Source organism: Megalops cyprinoides, chromosome 4, assembly GCF_013368585.1.
Source record: "Megalops cyprinoides isolate fMegCyp1 chromosome 4, fMegCyp1.pri, whole genome shotgun sequence".
NCBI lineage: Eukaryota > Metazoa > Chordata > Actinopteri > Elopiformes > Megalopidae > Megalops > Megalops cyprinoides.
Genome location: NC_050586.1, coordinates 5,370,522 through 5,390,395, shown reverse-complemented (window position 1 = coordinate 5,390,395; position 19,874 = coordinate 5,370,522). Strand labels below are relative to the sequence as shown.

Sequence of the window (19,874 nt, the reverse complement as noted above, 5' to 3'; positions counted from 1 at the left end):
AATGATGTCAGTCTGTGGGAGGCGTCATAGTCAACCAATAGTAGTTCTGCTTCTCCACATACCCCAGCTCCAGAGGTCTCCCAGGGAAACAGCCAGTGTTCTTTCTCCAGATCGAGGCTTAGATCCACACCATCGTAAAGGTATGTTTATGCACATATCAGAAGGAGCCACCCCCCCCAGCCCCTACCTCCTTCCTCTAACGGCATCAGGGGAGACCGTTCAGTGTATGAGACTCAGATCAGTCACGGGCTCCCGCCCGCAGCGCGAACGGGGGCCGGTGCTGTACTCAGATCAGCCGTTCCTCGGGGGGCACCTTCAGCACACTGTCCATCTCCAGCCGCGCCCCTGCCACCTCCTGCTGGCTGGGGCTGTAGGTGCCCTCAGACTGCCTCTTCTTCCGCGCCGTCATCACCATGAAGGTCAGGCCGATGACGGCCAGTAGCACACAGCAGCAGGCCAGGGGGATGGCCACCACCAGCAGCGGAACCCTCTCCTTGTGCTCCTGTTTCTGAGGGGACGAGAAAAGGGGGAGCACAGGGTCTTCACTGACCCCGCTTTCTGAAACTCAGAGTCTCCGCTGTTAAATTACACTTAGGCTGGTTCTAGGAAATTTTCACATGATTATTATATCATTAATAATATTTATTAGGTGTTGTTGCCTTTTCCCTTGTATGTCGCTCTGGACAAGAGCATCTGCCAAGTTACTAAATGCACATGAAATTTTACATTTTGTTCAGAATTTATGAATGCCTGGTTTGTCTATGCAAATTCTTCCCCAGGATTTATTACATACCAAGCAGATACAAACAATCCATTTAAGCACTGTTGACTGTGATAGATAATTAGATCGCCCAGCGATCTAAACTCCTGGCAGAATAGCTGAAATGCTTTTCAATGATTTTTATTGCAGTTTGATCACGTGGACCTTTTTCCCCTTGGCACAGACGGCATTGCGACCACAGGGGAACCACAGGGTTAAACTTACGCTGTTCTCACAGCGAGGACCCATGAACCCGGGGGGGCACACGCACTGGAACTTGTTGAGCCGGTCGATACAGGAGCCGCCGTTCTGGCATGGGTTTGAATCGCACTCATCCACCTCTGCCTCACACCTGGGGGGGGGCAGGGTAGCCGCTGTGTCACCGCAGGGCCAAAGCAAAGACCTCACCTTGTCAGACTAGCTGTCTAACTCTACCATGTCAGGGGCAGCAGAGTAGCATAGTGGTAAGGACTTATAATCAAAAGGTTGCTGGTTCGATTCCCCGCTATGGCACTACTGGTGTACCCATGGGCAATGTACTTAACCTACGATTGCCTCAGTAAATATCCAGCTGTATAAATGGGTAACATGTAAAAACTGTCACCTATGTAAGTCACTCTGGATATAAGAGAACCTGTTAATTTCCAATAATGTAATATAATGTAATATGTCATTATGAATGAAAAAGCTCATACATGTAGACTGAAATGTATTGCATTGTACAATCATTGAAAGAGTGCTGTGATGGTACTATTTGTAGGTTACCAATCTGCTGCAGTGTGGCATAGTGGGAAGGAGTATTGTTCATAACCAAAAGGGCGCTAGTTTGATTCCCGGCAGGGGCACATTTGTTGGACCCTTGGGCAAGCTACTTAACCAGGAATTACCTCAGTAAATATCCAGCTGTGTATAAATGGATAAAACTGTAAGTTGCTCTGGATAAGAGCATCTGCCAAATGACAACAATGTAATGTAATGTGTTCAGTGCAGCTGGCTATAGAATGGTCTCTGGATGCCCTGAGTCACGGGATGGGTTATGGCGTGTGTTTCACCTGTCCCCTGTGAAGCCAGGTATGCAGGAGCAGTTAGCCCCCCAGATCCCTTCGCTGCAGACGCCCCCATTTACACACTGCAGGTCCTCGTTGCACCGCAGAGGCGGGAAACTCCACCTGAGAGACAAACAGAAAATGACACGCCGCTGTCATCGTCACTGTCACTGTAACTGTCACCGCGTAACATTACTCGTGTGCGTCTCTCGGGAACTGTGCGGTCGCCCACACACACACGCGCGCTTGCAGATGCGCGTCTCTCTGCACCTGATGGTTTATTAAAATTCTTACTGGCAGGAGAGTGAGGCCTCAAGAGCAGCACGTCTACGGCTGTCAGTCCTTGGCTAATTTTAATCAAAATAATTCTGATTGGTTTAGCCTGACGAGTGTCAAGGCTCCACCCATTGGAAGACTCTAGAATCTCCATGTCCCCACTGCTAAAGATGAGCCCACTCTCCTGCCCCCCCCCCGAATCTCACTGTTTCCATGGATACGCACTGGCAGAAGGGGCCAGTGAAGTTCGGGGGGCACGCGCAGGTGTAGCTGGCCACCCCATCCAGGCAGGTGCCCCCGTTCTGGCAGGCGTGGCCCTGGCACTCGTCCAGGTCGTGGGCGCACTCCTTGCCGCTGTACCCCGAGGGGCAGTCGCAGTGGAAGTCGGCCAGCCGGTCGCTGCAGGTGCCGCGGACGCAGGGAGAGGAGGCGCAGTCGTCCGCGTCGTCCTGGCAGAGAGGCCCCTCCCACCCGGCTGCGCACGAGCAGCTGAACTGGTGGAAGAGGTCCTCGCAGGTGCCGCCGTTCAGGCAGGGCTGGGAGAGGCAGACGGGCGAGCCCTCGCACCCCACTCGCGCCTCCTCGCCCCCCTGCTGGAGGAACCGCGCCTGCTGGGGGGGTTCAGGGTCGCGGACAAAGGGCAGGAGCACCCCCCCGACCCGCACCTCCCCCAGGCAGCCTGTGTAGTTCTCCGCCAGCCACACCACCGACTCGTTGAGGAAGTTGAGGCTGCCGGCGGTACCCAGGCTGGCGCCACCGTTCTGCCCGTCCACCGTCACCGCCCAACGAGCCATGCCCTGCTGCCGCTGCGCCGGCGGCTCCGCCATGGCAACCTCCAGCCGGTGCCAGTCGCCATCGGAGACAGGCTGGCGGCTGGTGAAGGCCAGCACCTCCGGCCCGTCCCCGCTGCGGATCTTCACCAGCACGGTGGAGTTGAGCAGGCCCACGCAGAGCATCTCGGATCCGCGGGAGGCCCGCAGCAGCACGCCGTTCTCCTCGCGCGTCCGCAGCTCCATGGAGACGCTGGTTACCGGGGCGACCAGGGAGCCGTTGGCCCCGAACTGCAGAGCGTTGTCCTCGAACGTGGCGTTGGTGTGGCCTGGAGAGAGCAGAAGCGGTGAGTTACTGAGTCACAGCAGTGACAGCTACATGACAGGGTGCTTTGTAATGTGTCACGAGGAAAACAGCGGTTCTGACTGGTTACAGGGGAAAGTCTGGAAGGTTCAAGCTGATTACTATAGATGAGACATAAGGAAGAGCAGTTTGCTGAAATATTTTTCAACAATGTACACAATGTAAAAGCAAAACGCAACAAACTTGGGAGTTTTTGGAATACACCTGAAACACTACCACCAAGCATGGTCTTGGACAGGGCCGCTGGACTCACACTCATATCCGTCGGGCAGGTCCACGCAGCGGGTGCCCATGACGCAGGGGTCGCTGACGCACCACACCCTGGTCTCGCACGTCTTCCCCGTGAAGTTGCGGGGACACTCGCACACGAAGTCGTTCCAGGTGACCGTGCACTCGCCTCCGTTTTGGCATGGCTCCCCCTACAGACAGAAAGGAAAATCACAGTTTCTCACCCTGTGAACGAACGACACTGAATGTGGTTGGACACCGGCATAATGTACATGTGTTCATGTGTTCTACATTTACAATTAATCATTTGGCAGACGCTTTTATCCGAAGTGACTTACAAGTGAGGAAGAGTAGAACACAAGCAAAAAGGAGTCAATATCAGAAGTGCTGCATGACCAGGTGTCAATAGTTGGTCAGAAAAGGTACAAGCTAGCTGGTGGAGACATGAGTGCATTAAACTATTAGATTAGATTTTTTTTTTGTTCTGTAATTCTTTCTGCTGGTTTGAGGCTGGGGCCCCGTTGTTACCCAGAATGTTGGTGTGGCCGTGGCAGCTCGTACCTGGCAGGCATCGTCACTGACGCAGTCCGGCCACACGTTGGACACCGTGCTGGGAGCGTAGCGTCTGTCCACGGAGGCGTTCCCCGCCGCCCCCCCCTGCATGTCCAGAAGCACCCTGTCCAGACGCAGGTCCTGCAGGCAGCCCTTGAAGTGGCCCCCCCAGGGTGCCGTGTCGACCCCCTCGGGCAGGCCTCCCACGTACACCTCGTCCCCCTCCTCCACCGTCACCGTGCCGATCCCCGGCAGCTGGTGGAGCCCGTCGGGGCCCCTGAGAGCCGCATTGCCATTCCAGAACTCCACTGTCAGCAGCGTCCTCTCCCCGGTGGTGACGGTGACTGGGGCCGAGGCGGGCGTGGCCCAGGGTGTGCCCACCGTCACCCGGCCCGTCTGCAGGTACACCGTGAGGTAGGCCTCCCCCCCCCGCCGCCTCAGCTGGACGATCAGGCCGTCCTCTTTGAGCGAGCGCAGGAAGAAAGATACGCTGAAGTTCTCTCTGTGACCGGCCCGGATCTCATACGAGGCGTAGCTCACGCTGTTCTCCTTGCCGAATGTCCAGGAGCGATACTCTGTCGGACGAGAGATGAAGAGAAAAATAGGTTAAGAAAAAAAAAGCCATCACGACCTGTCTCAGCAGACAGAAAGGGAAGTACATTTACATTTATTCATTTGACAGGCACTTTTACCCACCCAAAGCCACTTACTAGTGAGGCAGAGTACAACACAAGCAAAAAGCCACATAAGGAATATTAGCGCTACATGACCAACTTTGAATAGTTGGCCAGACAAGGTATAAGTGCATAAGATAGAGATAAAAGAGATAAAAGTGCATGAAACCATAGAGTATTATTTTAATAAAAGCACAGTTTACGATATATGAAATTGTTTTAGGTGGTAGTGTTTCAGGTGTAAAAGTAAAATTAGAAGCCATACCCTCTGTGCAGTTGGTCCCGTGGAAGGGACGGTGGCAGTCGCACCTGAAGCTGTTCCACAGGTCCACACAGAGCCCCCGGGTGGAGCAGGGGTCTGGGAGGCACCACTCCGTCTTTCTGCAGCCCAGCTCCAGCCCCGGGGCCTGGGGTGGGGTGAGGCGCTGGGGCAGGACCGGCTGGGAGTCGACCAGCAGGTCCTCCATGCAGCCCAGGAACCATCTCCCGCTGTCCGTGTTGTGCAGGTACTCCGCCGGGGCTCCGCCCACCGCCACGCGCGTGAGAGAGTGCGTGTGCGCGGGGCGGACATCACGGCGACCGTCGCTGACCAGGCAGCCCTCGCCGTCACAGCCCGCCCCTTTCAGCACCAGCGCCAGCGTCTCGCCCAATGCCACACTGACCTCACGCCAGTCCCCGTCGTTCACCGCGCCCGAAAACCCCGCCCGCAGGACCACGCCCTCTGAGCCGGCTTTGGCCTGCAGGCGGCCCCCCACGAGCTCCAGGGTGAGGTAGCTGCCGTTTCCCCCTCTATAGAGCAGGACTGCATCGGGCAGTGTGGTTCGGAAGCGCAGTTTGATGGCGGGCCCGGCAGAGGTCTGGTTGGCGCCGGGGGCCTGGACGACGAAGAAGCCGGGGACGGAGAAGGAGAAGGTGGTGGGGGTGCTGCAGTGCTCGTCATAGAACCCGGGAGGGCAGAGGCAGCTGTACCCATGCTCGCCCTCCGAAAAGTGAGGCCAGCAGGTGGCGCCGTTCTCACACTGGTGGTCCTGGCAGCCCACCAGCCGAACGTCGCAGTTGCGGCCGCCCCACGGCACCTCGCCCGGCTCCACCGCAGGACAGTGGCAGGTGTAGTCGGCGATGCCGTCCTCACACAGCGCCCCGTTCTGACAGGGGTGGCTCTCGCACTCGTCCACCTCCACCTCACAGTGCGTACCTGTGGGAGAACTAACCATAAGCACTCCCAAACAGGCACAAACAGTCACAAATGGGAAGAAAAACAAAAGCAAGAAAAAACAGGAAGAAGCACTCCCCGACAGGCACAAACAGGAAAAAGCAGGAACAAACAGGGAAAAAACAGGAATAAACCAGAAAAAACACAAACGTACAGGAACAAACCGGCACCAACAGGGGCAGCGGAGTGGCAGTACAGTACATGAAGAAGCAGGACTCGCAGCTCAGAGCTCGTCAGTTTGACTCCCCACTGGGGCACTGCTGCTGTATCCAGCTGTATAAATAGGTGGTATGTATATCGCTCTGGAGCATCTGCAAAGCCAGCACTGCATTGCGCGTTTTGCTTACTCAGTGCTGGGCAGATGAAGCAGTAGCTTCCCTTCAAGGCCATTTTGCTCCCTGTCACCTACAGCACTGTTTGAACGCAGTGATTTTTGTTTATCACAGCTCTCCGAAGAGCCTGAAGCCAAAGGCAGGTTCCCCTCACTGTCCCGTGGGGGGCAGGGTAACTTCCCCTACACCTGTCTGCATCACCTGGACACCTGTGTTCCTCAGAGGTAAGGGGGCCCCCTCCACATACGAAGACAGGCTCCACAGGCCTAAGGACCTCCATTCTTACACCAGATGGATGCACACTGGAGCAACAGCACAATGCCCAGGCTTTGGAGGATACGATTGCATTCCCAGTCAATTAGGAAAGGACTGCATGTCTACAACCGGACGATTCAATCTGATTAAAACCTGATCTGTTTTCATCTGATCAATTTCTTGCCGTGTGTTCTTGACAGAAAGGAGAAATAGACGGAGACGGGAAGAGAGGTAATATTTATATTAATGGAGTTAATAAGGTAAATCTTTTTTTAATCAACAGTAATTTAATTTCCATTTATGTCTAATAAGATTTCTAGTCCATCCAAACCTTATGCATGGCTTCCTGAAAAGCCTTAGCTGACCAACACAAGCTGTCAAAATAATTATTCACCTGAAACATAATTATTTCATTGAATAATTTCATAATTTTACATCAATGGAATATTTTATTGTAATACCATACTATCCATGCAACAAACCATTAGTCTGATACCTTGCCCATCCTCTTTAGTTTAATGATGGCTTCATCCCTGAATTAAATAAGACCGACTAGGATGGTCTATACAACACTTTGACAAAGAAACAGAAGAAGTTTTTTTAAACTTTGACATTACATTATCAACATTTAGAAGACAGTCTTATCTTATTTAATGAGTCAGTTCTGGGTTAAGTACCTTGCCCAAGGGTACAACAGCAGTTCCCCAGCAGGGAATCGAACTGGCAACCTTTCGGTTATGAACCCTGCTCCTTCCCACTATGCCACACTGCAGCAGATTGGTCCTGCTCCTTAATCCTACGTTACACTGCTGACGAAGCATTACAGCTTCAGCAGTTACACCGTGTTCTCAGCTAACAGCAGTGAGAAATGCCAAAAGGGAGTTACAATGGCTTAGTTCTGTTTCTCAAAGTTAGGGACCCAGGGTCATTAGCTTTGAAGTTCATTACGGTTACACCGAACACAAGTGTTAGCGCAGCGATCCAGATCTCCCCGCAGGTTCCCAGGGCACTGCTCATGGCCCTTAGCCGCAACTCGTCTGAAGGTCTTCAATGGAATCCGAGTTGGGTGATAGTGATAGCCGATTCACAACCTCCTACTCAAACCACGCCTTCGTACTGCCGAGCACAATAACCTGGCTTTCTTCTGCGATTGTGAAATTAAAAACTGCCCACGCTGATCTCGGGGCTGTGAATCGATAGTGCGGTTCAGGTCACTCAGCATCGCTCGGCGTTGGTATGCGTGTGCATGTGCGGCGGTTAGCTATTCTCGATTGCCAGCAGACATGCCCGGCCTACATTATTCAATTAATAACCATCCTTCTCAAACATTTCACCCCTCGAAAAGCATTGATCCGACTTCTAAGTGCAGCAGAAACCCTCACAACTAATCAGGCTCTGATCAATATGAAACCAGGAGCCTTCACACGCCTGTCCATCTCCGACCGAGCAGGCAGCCTGACCGTAGCCCACTCAAATTCCATTCCATAAGAGCGATCTCTCCCTCTCCTCTCTGTCTCCCGCACCCCCTTTCCAATACCCTCACACAGCCCCCCTCCCCCGGGGGCCCCGTGGCCCGTTACCTGACAGCACCAGCAGCCCACACCAGATCAATCGCAGTGCCCGAATCCTCATGGTCCCCACGATTTGGTGTGACACAGCCGGAGAGATGGGATGAAAGAGGACAACGTTCCGCACGCTTGCGCTCGCACACACACACACACACACACACACACACCCACACGCGCCCCCCCCCTCCTCCACCCACACACACACACACACACGCTCTCTCTCCCCCGGGTGCCAGGCGGGAGCGGGAGTGATTAGAGGCAGGCCCGGCCCACCCGTCTCTGGGCCTCCCCTTCACGGCGGAGCCCTCACGGAGCCGCCAGCCGCGGGAGTCCAGCCTCCCTCCAGCTGCCTCCTGTCTCCCGCGACAGCAGGAATGCAGCCCTGCGGTCCTGCATGATGGATGGCTAATAACCGCGGCCAGTGGCAGACAGCTCGGTAATTAGCTCAGATGGGTTTTAGGTGGGACGCACTCACGGGGGGTTATAAGGGGTGGGGGATTTAATACAAGTTTACTGGGTGTAAGTATACATCTAAGTTATGTCTCTAAGGAGTGCGTGCCTGTGTGTGCGTTTGTGCATGCCTCGGATTTAGTATTTATACTGTAGATTTTTCTCTTAAACTGTGTTTTACGGTGTTTACGCCCGTGTTACCTTTACCCTCCCACGTTTGGAGAGTCATTTGAAAGGCATGCGGCCCGAAACTGTGGAGGACTCTTGCGATGATAAAAAGCATACGCGGGTCTCTCCGTGGTTATGGTTTTAAGAGGCTTGTCCCTAATCTGCCTCCTCTCTGGCGGTTTTCAGCAGAGGCAAAGCATATAATACCCAGAGAAGACAGCCGACATATGGCAGGTGAAGTCACTCTGCACTTATTTGTTTCGGCTTTTTGCGCCTGAGATTCAGCCTCTTGGTTGTGGCTCCCCTCCTGCTTCATGTTTGGGCATCAGATTAAGCCCAAATGTTTGATGTGTTGTCTTGTCTTTCCCTCCCTCTTGGTCTGTCTGTTCTCTCTCTCTCTCTCTCTCTCTATCTATCTATTTCCTGATTTAGCTGGTGGTAATAGGTTGCACTAATTAGATATATATACCCCAGGAGACCGGGAAAAGAGATTAAAAGCAGGATTAAGATTAGCGGCTAATTATTTTTTCCTTCCAGACCGCTACGAATAAATCAGCGGTCCACAAAACACCGTCCGTGTGAATCCACTGCGCTAGCTCACAGACCGCAGGCACACACGGAAACAGGCCGGTAGACAATGAGGTCACCAGAGGGCGCTGTTCTGCAGTGGGGAGCAGGAGTCTGGAGGCTCTGGGACGGTTAAAACGACCACGGAGTTATTTCCTCACCTGTGAACCCAGGTAGGCAGGCGCACTTGTAGGCGTTGACCAGATCCTCGCAGCTTGCTCCGTTCTGACAGGGCGCGGACTCGCACTCATCGATGTTAATGGAACAGTTCTCTCCTGTCGATGGAAAATTGGTTAATGAATATTACACATTTAGCGTTTTACAACGTCATTATGCAATTCTTCGCGTTTCAGCGTCGAACATATTTGTGGTGTAATTTACGGAAATAGAGAATAGCAGAAATACCCAGTGCCTTAAAAATAGTGACATAGAGTCTCACCTGTGAATCCAATTAGGCACTCGCACAGGTACCCCGCCGCGTCGGCGTAGCTGAAATCTCCGTCCAGTTTGGGCAGAGTGCCGTAGTGCGCCACGTCCGAGCGCTCAAAGCAAGTGCCCCCGTTTTCGCAGGGCTCCTCCGCACACTCGTCGATGTCCACCTCGCAGTGGTCGCCCATATAACCTGCACAATTATTGATTCTGCTATATGAATTCACATCATTAATTCAGTTATGAATTAATATAAAGTTAAGAGCAGCCTATTTCCTAAGTCACGAAATTCCGCTCCGAAGCCTTAGTTCAGTTGCTGCCCCCGTCCCGACTTTTCACAGAACAAAAATTAAGGAGAATACTTTATTAATAAAATAATCTAGTCTTTCTTGCACGTTGTTTTATTTACACACAAAAACTGCAATACCATGTCTTCCATTCGCAGACAAATTTCAGTACACTCAAATGTTCGTGGTGTGAAACCAAACAAACCAAAATGAAAACGGTGGTCGCAAATTAATTGATTAGGATTTTTTAATTTTTTATTTTTTAAATGGCCACTTCGGTCATTCCAGGTGCTCCCTGCAGCTGTCTCATTCTTACACTAGAGGGCAGTGGTGTTCTTTTTTCAGATTATGCGGGTCCTATGCGTAACAGTCTCCCACCTCTCTTCCCAAAAGACAGGAGAAATATGCTTATTAGATTCTAGAACGGGAAAGATTCTCCGTGCTGCTCAGAGTAAAGATCAATGCTTATGTTTTGTGTCCAGTCTGCTCTGTTTCCTCCTTTTTAAAAGATTAACAGGTACTCTGAGTGGGTGCTCTCCACCCATATGCTATCAAAAAAGCTGCAAATCACAATTCTCATGAAACCTGCAATCGTGTTCTTGGCAGAGTGGAAATCGAGTAAGATATGGTTAGTCTCTCAGGGATTCTTTTACGACAAACATATTTTCTTTAAGTTCACAATCTCCCATAAGCCACAGTATCATTACAGTTCAAATACCAAGTTTATATAGATGCTACCCAGGAATTCAATTTTCCACAGAAATACTGGATCTCAGTGAATGAAAACAGATAATAGGGTCTATTTAACTTTCCCAGGAATATATTCAGCCACGATAAACCATACCCAGACTGGTTTAAACCCACGCTGATGTACTGAAGGTAGATCTGTTCAGCATACGGTCGGATACAGGTGTAAGCAAGGAGAGGTAGGGACAGGGAACAGGTGCAAGTACCAGGCCAGCAGAGGCAGGTGTAGGACTTGACTCCCTCCTGGCAGGTGGCGTTGTTCTGGCACGGGTTCGAAGCACACTCAGGGATGTCCACCTCGCAGGAATCTCCCATGAACCCTGTATCGCTGCAGTCACACTCGTAGCTGTGGGGAATTCCAGAGGAAACAGGCGTTCAGTGGGGAAGTGTTCCACAAGCTGGAGCATCAAGGCGTCTCTCTCCCACTGCATTATGGGAAAGACCATTCATACTGTGCCTCAGTTCTCAGTGGGTGCTTCTAGATCTCTGTCATTAGTGCTTTCAAAACCTATTATTACATTTCTTTTAAAAGATACATTTCGATTTGTTTTCATTAGGCCTTATATGAGCACCTACGTAAAATCCCTGCACCTGTACACAGCCTAATTACAGCCTTTGGCATGCTATACACAGCCCTATGGCCCGGGTTAAAAATCAGCCGACTGCCGACAAGGACCGCACAGTGACGGAGTCATTTTTGTTTTCTACTGGTGATAGGTGTGGGTAGATTTCCCATGGTTTGTCACGTCGCTGTCTTGACACCTGAGTCATTGGGTGTGGCTGCTAATTGCTCAGTTGGTGTTAGAGGAGTAGCACTTATCCTCAAATTAGTGCTCACTTCCAGCGCAGTGTATTGTGGGACTTGTAGTGTGTTGCACTGGAGTGCAGACATACTGGAAGATTGCATTCACCTCACCCCAAGCTGTTTTTCTGTTTTAAAGAGTGTCAGACAGATCATGGTTCACAATACCTAGTGCAGCTAATTAGAATCCCATCTGCTGTTGTTTAGGGAAAAGTGCAATATGAAAATATTGGAGTGCCCAGATCTGGTGCTGCTTGTCGACTGTGTGATTGAACTAAATCCACACAATGATTGCTTGCTTGGATGATCGAACTCATGATGAAAATGTGAGCAACACTGAGTTTTGCTGTCCCAAACGTCACATCTCTGCTTAACAGTATGTACTGGCCATCCGACTCAGAGCAGGGACGTCACCGTCACAGAACGGCCTGCGTTTGGACCCGTACCTGTCCACCAGGTCGTTGCAGGTGCCCTCGTTGAGGCAGGGGGCGCTGGCGCACTCGTCGATGTCGATCTCACAGTTGAGGCCCTCGAACCCGAGCGGGCACTGGCAGGTGTACAGGCCCACATGGTCGTGGCAGGTGGCTCCGTGTTTACAGGGGTTGGATTCGCACTCATCGATCTCCACCTCACAGTTCACCCCTGTCACACAAAACACGCAGATGTGCTGTCTGAAACGTTCCCAAACACGTGCTCATGTGTGTATAACTGTATGTGTGCATGTACGCACGTGTATTTAAGTATGTAGGTACTGGGGTATTTGGGTATGTATGTATGTGTAGATTAGTATGTGTATGTAGAGGGGTGAATACAAACACTTGTGTATTCCCGACTACCATATTACCATAACTGTAGGGACCCGCATATTGTTAATTACTGTAATTTGGCATTGTCACAGTTCCATGTTCTACTCTTGAGAATGGATTTAAAAACAACAGGAGTATACAGTTTACAGGAGTAAACTGTATACTGATTCACTCAGTTCCTAAGGGTAAATCTGAGTTCATCCCTTCTGAAGGTTCTGTGCATGACCCTATGTGTGTCTGTGCTTATATGTATTTACTGTATAAATGTCACGGTCAGATTTGCCTTTTTTATCTGAAAACTACACACCCAAGTGCCAATAAAATTGTTTCACTTCCAGTTTTCAGCTTAATCACACAAATATCCACGTCGTGAACTGGTACGGCAATGCACGGTGAAAGCAAGGATGACCACAACGGTCAAGCTGCGGTTCTGCACACCAAGCCCCCGCTGACAGCATCCACTTCGGAATTTCACTCCATTAACGGCGAGGGGACCGCTCGGCATATTTGGGAGTTTCCATGGTGACTCAAAAGTATTGCCCTTATCCCGGCGGCCTCCGAGGCCTTGGCAGTCTTGCTCAGCACTTGAGATATCGCCCCTCCGAAGAATGCATCGCTGTCTAATCCCCCATTCTCCTGGAGATAATGAAAACGCCTGAAATAGTGCAGGGCCTGGTGGGAGACCGTGATGTGTGGGACTGATTCACCAGCGAAGTCTCCCGTTTCACGACCGCATAACAGCCTTTAGTGCCACGGGGTCTTCGGCTGTCAACACAAGCAGGCAGCGTATAAAAGCCACAGCAGAGGCCAGGACTGGCACAGAGAGCCCGTGGAGTATCCATAGTGATGTTCGGAGTTGTTTTTTTTTTTTTTTGGCGGGGCAAGAGGTGGGGGTGGTTTGGTTTCTCACAGTGACAGAGGGACAAGGCATTCAGCACAAAAGAAAATGTGTGTGGTGTTAAATACTTCGGAAAGAAAGCTTTCCAAATTGCTAAAAACACTTTGTCAGTGTCATGATAAAATCTTATGTCTTTAAAGAGACACTTTTTCAAGAGTTTTTTTAAGTTGTTTTCGTGTCAAGAAAGTTGACATCTTCTAAAAAAAAAAGCCGTAAAACAATCACATGTGAAATATTACTCTCAAAGTCATTAAATATTTAGTACACAGATGAATGAGGACCGTTTTCCATGGAGAAAAATTCAAAATGGTAAAAACAGTGAAACCAGGCATTGTCATGACACAGACAATTTACAATAATGGTTCTAGGTTGGCTGGTCTGGACAGCATTAAGGCCCTGGGAAAACTGAGAGGGAGGGAGGGTGGGAGTGAGACAGAGAGAGATTGAGCGAGATATAAGTGAGTGAGTGAGTGAGTGAGTGAGTGAGTGAGTGAGTGAGTGAGTGAGTGAGTGAGAGAGAGAGAGAGAGAGAGAGAGAGAGAGAGAGAGAGAGAGAGAGAGAGAGAGAGAGAGAGAGAGAGAGAGAGAGAGAGAGAGAGAGAGAGAGAGAGAGAGAGAGAGAGAGAGAGAGAGAGAGTAAGATCAAGTGATTGAATAAAGTACCAAGAGCTGAACCCACGCTATCAGTCAACAGCACTATCAGTCAGTTTCAGGACAGAACTGCAAGAAGTATTCCAAGTGGAGTAAACCAAATTATAAAACATCTCAGACAATCTTATCTTGAACATTGCGAAACATGCACTAATACACAAAACAAAATGGAATGCCATAGGACCCCACAAAGAGACTTTTGCAGACTATCTGACCGTGGTTAAAAATGCAAGGCAGAGGCAGATTTTGACCAAATGCCGTCTGAGCCTGGCCATTGAAAAGGGAAAACGGAGACAAACCTGGCGGGCCAGGGAAAACAGTCCCTATGGTCACTGCAAAACCGAAACAGAAACAGAAATCCACATTCTTCTGCAATGTAGCAAATGTAGTAAATACTACTAAGCAAGGGAAACATCAATTACAAAGATATTGGTGGTCCCCCCCCCTTTAAAAAATGACTGACACAGCAAAAATGTCAGTCATGCTAGCTTATAGTCCTGCTAGCAGCTCAGAATGTCACAACCTGAGGAACAGCAAATGAGAAAGAAGATAAATCCTGTTTATTTTTTACAGACTTTGCTTTCTGTTTTGTTTCCTTTTTCTGCATGAATTGTTTTATTTTTTTTGCTTTGGCAACACAGATGCATATTTCTCATGCCCATTAAGCTTAATGAACTGAACTGAACAGAAATGAACTGAACTGAAATGAATTGACATGAACTTAATTGAATTTAATTGATGTGAACTGATGTGAATTGAATTGTACAAGAGACAGAGTGAGTGAGAGAATGAGTCAGTAAGTGAGTCAGTTGGTGTGTGAGTGAGTCAATGAATGAGCGAGTGTGTCGGTGAGTCGGTGCATGAGTGAGTTAGGCAGTGAGTGAGTCATTGAGTCAGTGAGTGAGTGAATAAGTCAGTGAATCAGTGAGTGAGCAGATGAGTGAGAGAGAGAGAGCAGGGATCTGATTGGTCCTTACCCATATATCCCAGCAGGCACTCGCAGTGGTACCGGTCCTTCCCGTTGATGCAGGTGCCGTTGTTCTCGCAGGGCCTGGAGGCGCACTCGTTGATGTCGATCTCGCAGTGGTAGCCCTGGAAACCCGGCACGCAGAAGCACAGGTAGGAGTTCACGCCGTCCATGCAGATGGCGCCGTTCTGGCAGGGCTGAGAGCCGCACTCGTCCACGTCCTCCTCGCAGCGCTCCCCCCGGTACCCCGGGCCACACTCGCAGCGGAACCCGCCCGGCAGCCCCACGCAGGTTCCGTTGTTTAGGCAGGGGTCCCCCGAACACCCCCACTGGGAGGGGGTCTCGCACTCCTCCCCGCTGTAGCCGCCGGGGCAGACGCAGGTGTAACCGCCGTCGTCGGTGGCGACGCACTGCGTCCTGACCCCGCTGCAGGGGCTGCTCTCGCACGGGTCGGCGGCGAGCGTGCAGTTTTTGCCGGAGTACCCCTCCGGGCAGAAGCAGGTGAACTCTGTGGTGCCCGGGGTGCTGGTGCAGTTTGGGCAGCCGGCGAAGGCACACCCGTCATACAGCCTCTCGCAGTCCTTCCCCATGTACAGGACCGTCTCGGTGGGGCAGATGCACACGTAGTCATCCGAAGTGTCCGTGCAGGTCGCTCCATGCAGACATGGGGACGACGAACACCTGTTCGAGTTTTCAGCGCAGACTACACCTGCATCAAAACAGACGTTTGTTACAGAAAGCCACATCTGGTGTTCCAACTTTAAATCCCCTTGTGAACAAACCCAGTATATACTCAGAGGAAGACTAACACAGAAGACCTGAAATAATTATTTGACATTTTCAGGTCAATGATAATATCTTTTTTTTTTTAATCTTTTCTTTATTTAACCTTTATTTTAACAGGTAGGGACAACTGAGAAGTCATTCTGTTTTACAACAATGACCCAGGGGAGGGAATTAATTGGGGAGGGAATTATTTTGTAAATTGTCCTGAGGGACAATGAGCTCCACAGGATCTTTAATGATCACAGAGAGTCAAGAGCATCTCATCTAAAAGGCAGCATCTCCTACAGCACAGTGTCCCCATCACTGCATTGGAGCATGTAGGGCCCAGAGGGAATACTGGCCTGTACTGCCTCACCTGCTCCACTTCCAGCAGCAACCTGGTTTTCCCGGGAGATCTCCCATCCAAGAACTAACCAAGCCCCACTCTGCTGAGCTTTAGCCATCAGACAGAAACAGTTGTAGGGTATTGCTGCTTTTGCATCACTTTTATGCAAATTAATGCAAAACACGAAATGATCCAATGACAATCACGCAATGAAAGTGCTGTTTTCAACTGGCTCTCGATAGCCTTTGCCCACAGGTCCAAACGTTTAAACCACTGTCCTGTGAAAACTGGCATTGTCTGTAAAAATCAGTATTGGGTACAGGAAAATGCCCCTTCCCCCTCTCTTATCTTAGTGCAGAGTCCTACTGTGAAGGAGGGATTACTGGCAGTTCTTTCAGACCAGCCTCCTGGGATTACACCCGGCCGAGTGACCACACCACAAAGCTGGAGACCTTTCCTTCCCAGCTCTGTGTCTTTCCCTGCAGCAGGTTTAACAGTAATGAACGAGCCGAGGAGAGGAGGAGTCCCTGTGTGAGACCTCGCTCAAACAGTGACGTCACAGCCGGCAGCCCTGCGTTCGGATCTCCTTAGACCCCCCCCCACCCCCCCACCCCACTCACGAGTGATTTGCCTTTTTAAACTCAGCGAACGTGAGCAAGCTGTTGACAACGGGGCCCTGGTACAGCTCAGGGCTTTAATCAATCTTCTCACCTCAGGGAACAGGGCCCTGCCAACGGGGAACCTGAAAATCTCTGTGCGGGCAGAGCTCCTTCCTGCTGGTTTATTTTTGTAAGTTTATCTGTGTCTATAGGGGTTTGCATATACCCACAGAGGAGGGAGAAGCTGTCAAAAGAGTCTTTGTCAATCTGCCCATTCACAAGTTTTTTTTTTTTTTTTTTGCAAAAATTTTGTGAATGAATGCACAAACGGGATAAAGAGCTGGGCTTGTAATCTGAAGGTTGCATGTTCAAATCCCAGTTGGGGGCACTGCCATGGTGCCCCTGAGCGAGGCGATTAACCCGAGCTGCTTCAGTAAATACCCAGCTGTATCAATGCATGTTACGCAGAAACAGGTGTTATGTAATTCACCACGGGTTATTGAGCCTGAGCAAATAAACTCAGGAAAAAAAAACTTTCACCCCTGGATCAAAGCCTGCTAAATCAACAACATCAGCTTTCTGTAAAGGTGTTCCAGGGGAAACCTATGTTCCTTCGAGATCACTCCGCTCTGCAGACCCACCTCTTCAGACTGCATCTCAGTTCCACCTCAATCCCCCCCCCTAACACCTGCCACCTGTAGGATTTGAAGTTTATTTAATGTGTAGTATTATGATGTATTTTGGATACTGTGTTCAAGTGGCTGATGTATTGTAGTGTATTTAGCTTCCGTTGCCTAGTCAGGTTGCACAAGTTAACTTGTATTAGGGCTTGAATAGTGTTATGCTCAAACTCGCTGGTCTGGGAGTGTTGTTAGCCTGGTCTGACACTGTTGCTCATTCAAATTGGATGGATACACTTCTGTTCTATTGTGCTGGAAGTTGCTCTGGATAGCAGAGTCTGCTAAATGCATGTAATGTAATGGAAAGGAAATACTCTCTTAGTTTCTAAGCCTTGGTCACATTCCTCTCATCAGAGGAGGTCAAGCGCAGGTGAACAGGCTTGTGAATCCTGTGCATAAACACAGGGACAGGTAGGGTTTACTGCACATGAAACCACATCTCTGATGGCAGCTGTGTGGATTCCAGGATCTCATGATCCAATCCACCCCTGTTCCCTGCTGTGTAACACACTGTCTGTCACATCTCTGAATATCCTGTATAGAAAGGGCTCTCTTTTGGGCAGGGTTTTTGGTCCTTGCTGTTCTACCTGCTATATTAAAAAAAGTTTTCCAACAAGAATTTACATTGGCAAACACTGGGATGCTTATCACTGTTTTGTAGTGGTTCTGATTTTTAGACATTTAATGTCTAATTAGATATTTAGTGAAATTTTAGTGAAAGTGCACACAGCTCAATGCTGAAAAAATGTTTTTTTTTTATCACACTCCAAAAATATATACATGCTCAACAAAACCTTTACTGCAGCATTACAAATGCAGGGGTCAGCGCCGTGGCACAGTGGTAAGGTGCAGGACTCATGACACAAAGGCTACTGGTCTCATTCCCGGGTGAGCAAATTTTCACAGCTTGTGTCAGTAAGTATCCAGCTGTAGGTTAAGTTAATGTAATGTAAAGACAACCTGTAGATATGTATTGTGTTTGTCTTACTGACAAAATAAGCAAAAATAACAGAAATAGTTTACTGCACTAGATTGCACTGAAACAGCCGAAAGTATAGTATAGTATGCTCAGAAAATACCACAAGCAGCACGAGTGTGTGCCAATTCCAAACCCGTGCCTTTTCCTACAGCACACAGTAGTAGGTGGTCCGAAGGGGGACTTTTGTTTAACGTTTGACCTTTTCGGCTGCTTTTCCCCCCACGGTCGCGGGGGTTACTGTGGGGATGGAGCACGCAGCGATTTTGAGGAGGGGGGCGTCTCCGCCCTGCTATTGTCTCGCTCTGGAGCAGCCAATCATGTGACGCGGTGCACAGCGGCTCCGCATTCCGCGCCCCGCTTTGCCCTTGCACTTTGATCACCGGTTTGTTCCAGAATTTTTCCACTCAGCCAGAAGATATTAACAATGCCAAAGAGGGGAGGAGGGTGAGGGTGTGTGTGTGGGGGGGGGGGGGGGGCAGGTAAGGAACAATGGGGGGTCCTTTAATCGCGTCGGACTGAAGACCATGTCATTCGAGGGGCGCGCTGCTCCTGTGGCGATACCTGCCCCGCTCCCCTCGTCCTGACGACTGACAGATGGCTGAATCCCTGCCCCGTAGCCCTCTGACCCCTGAGCTCCTGTCACCTGACCAGTCAATGAAAGTACTCTTAAGCTCTGACCGCAGCTTGCCTTGACCGAGTCCTTCCAGGCCACATGTGTCATCTTAAGACGTTTCTCCTGCAAACCCTACCCCCCACCCCCCCCCCCAATCGAGGTTTCAACGTCCACCATGACATGGACAATTAACACGGAGCACCATCATTTGGAAAATCACCCATAATGCACTGCAACCCTATTTCTACACAGGTATAAATCAAAGACTCACGCATGTGGCGCAGGCCTAAGAGAGTCTGTTCTGCTCCATCAGCTCCAAGGACTCTTAATCCCTCTGTTTGAAACACAGGCATTATGTTCACCAGGAAGCAGGTGGGCTTGTGCCTGTTCTGACAGTCCATTGGAAACGGCTCTGTATCGGTTTACTGAGGATCTGCGCAGACATACATCACCTTCATGCCTCAGCAACTGCACTAACATGCTTTCAAGTGGCATAAATCACAGGAAAGGACCTGACCCAATACAATTGTCTAAATGGTTTCTTCTGTCCACAGACATGTGGACAAACATAAACCCCTCACTGAGACATTCAACACTTAAGAGGACCTTCCACCCAGTCACTTCAAATCATAACAAAGTATTTCATACACTGAATTATGATTCATAATATTATCTGTTATTTGATGTGCGTAATTAAAGAAGATAAGAATGAATCAGCTGAGGATTCCTTATCCAGGGTGACTGTCACGCCTAACTTTTTATACTCATTTACACCACTGGATGTTTACAGAAGCAATTTAGGCTAAGTGCCTGCCTCAGGGGTACAATAGCAGAACCCCCTCAGGGATTCAAGCATGTATATGTGCATATGTGCAAGTACTGTGCCTTGCAAAAGTATTCAAACCGTTTGCCAATTCTACTTTATGCATTTGTATTATTTTATCTCTAACGTCCATTGAATGTTCTTTAGTCTTCATTTTCACTCCTTTGCTTCAGAGTCACAGCCTGTTCAATTATCCTTAAACAGGATAACCGTTTTTTTTTATGCAGAAGATGTGACAGTTACTTTAATGGTTCACAGG

The 19,874-nt window shown here is 49.8% G+C and overlaps 1 protein-coding gene across 1 annotated transcript; it reads right to left on the bottom strand.

Moving 5' to 3' along the window:
• Positions 1–286: 286 nt before the first annotated feature.
• On the bottom strand, positions 287–18,900 carry LOC118776062 (protein crumbs homolog 2-like). Its single transcript, XM_036526136.1, has 13 exons — positions 18,858–18,900; positions 14,821–15,519; positions 11,935–12,130; positions 10,893–11,032; positions 9,663–9,845; positions 9,385–9,498; positions 4,936–5,865; positions 4,006–4,571; positions 3,470–3,635; positions 2,308–3,181; positions 1,813–1,929; positions 986–1,112; positions 287–508 (listed from the first exon to the last, which is right to left on the bottom strand). The coding sequence occupies exons 1-13, from the start codon at positions 18,898–18,900 to the stop codon at positions 287–289; spliced, it is 4,377 nt and encodes a 1,458-aa protein (XP_036382029.1).
• Positions 18,901–19,874: the final 974 nt, after the last annotated feature.

Bases quoted from the DNA above. Each gene is read 5' to 3' on its own strand.
- LOC118776062 (XM_036526136.1), bottom strand. From the start codon at position 18,900: ATGACACATGTGGCCTGGAAGGACTCGGTCAAGGCAAGCTGCG. The intron at 9,499-9,662 runs GTGAGACTCTAT...TTCCATCGACAG, and splicing joins GTGCCTAATTGGATTCACAG to GAGAGAACTGTTCCATTAAC. The intron at 3,636-4,005 runs GTACGAGCTGCC...TTCTGTCTGTAG, and splicing joins TCAGTGACGATGCCTGCCAG to GGGGAGCCATGCCAAAACGG.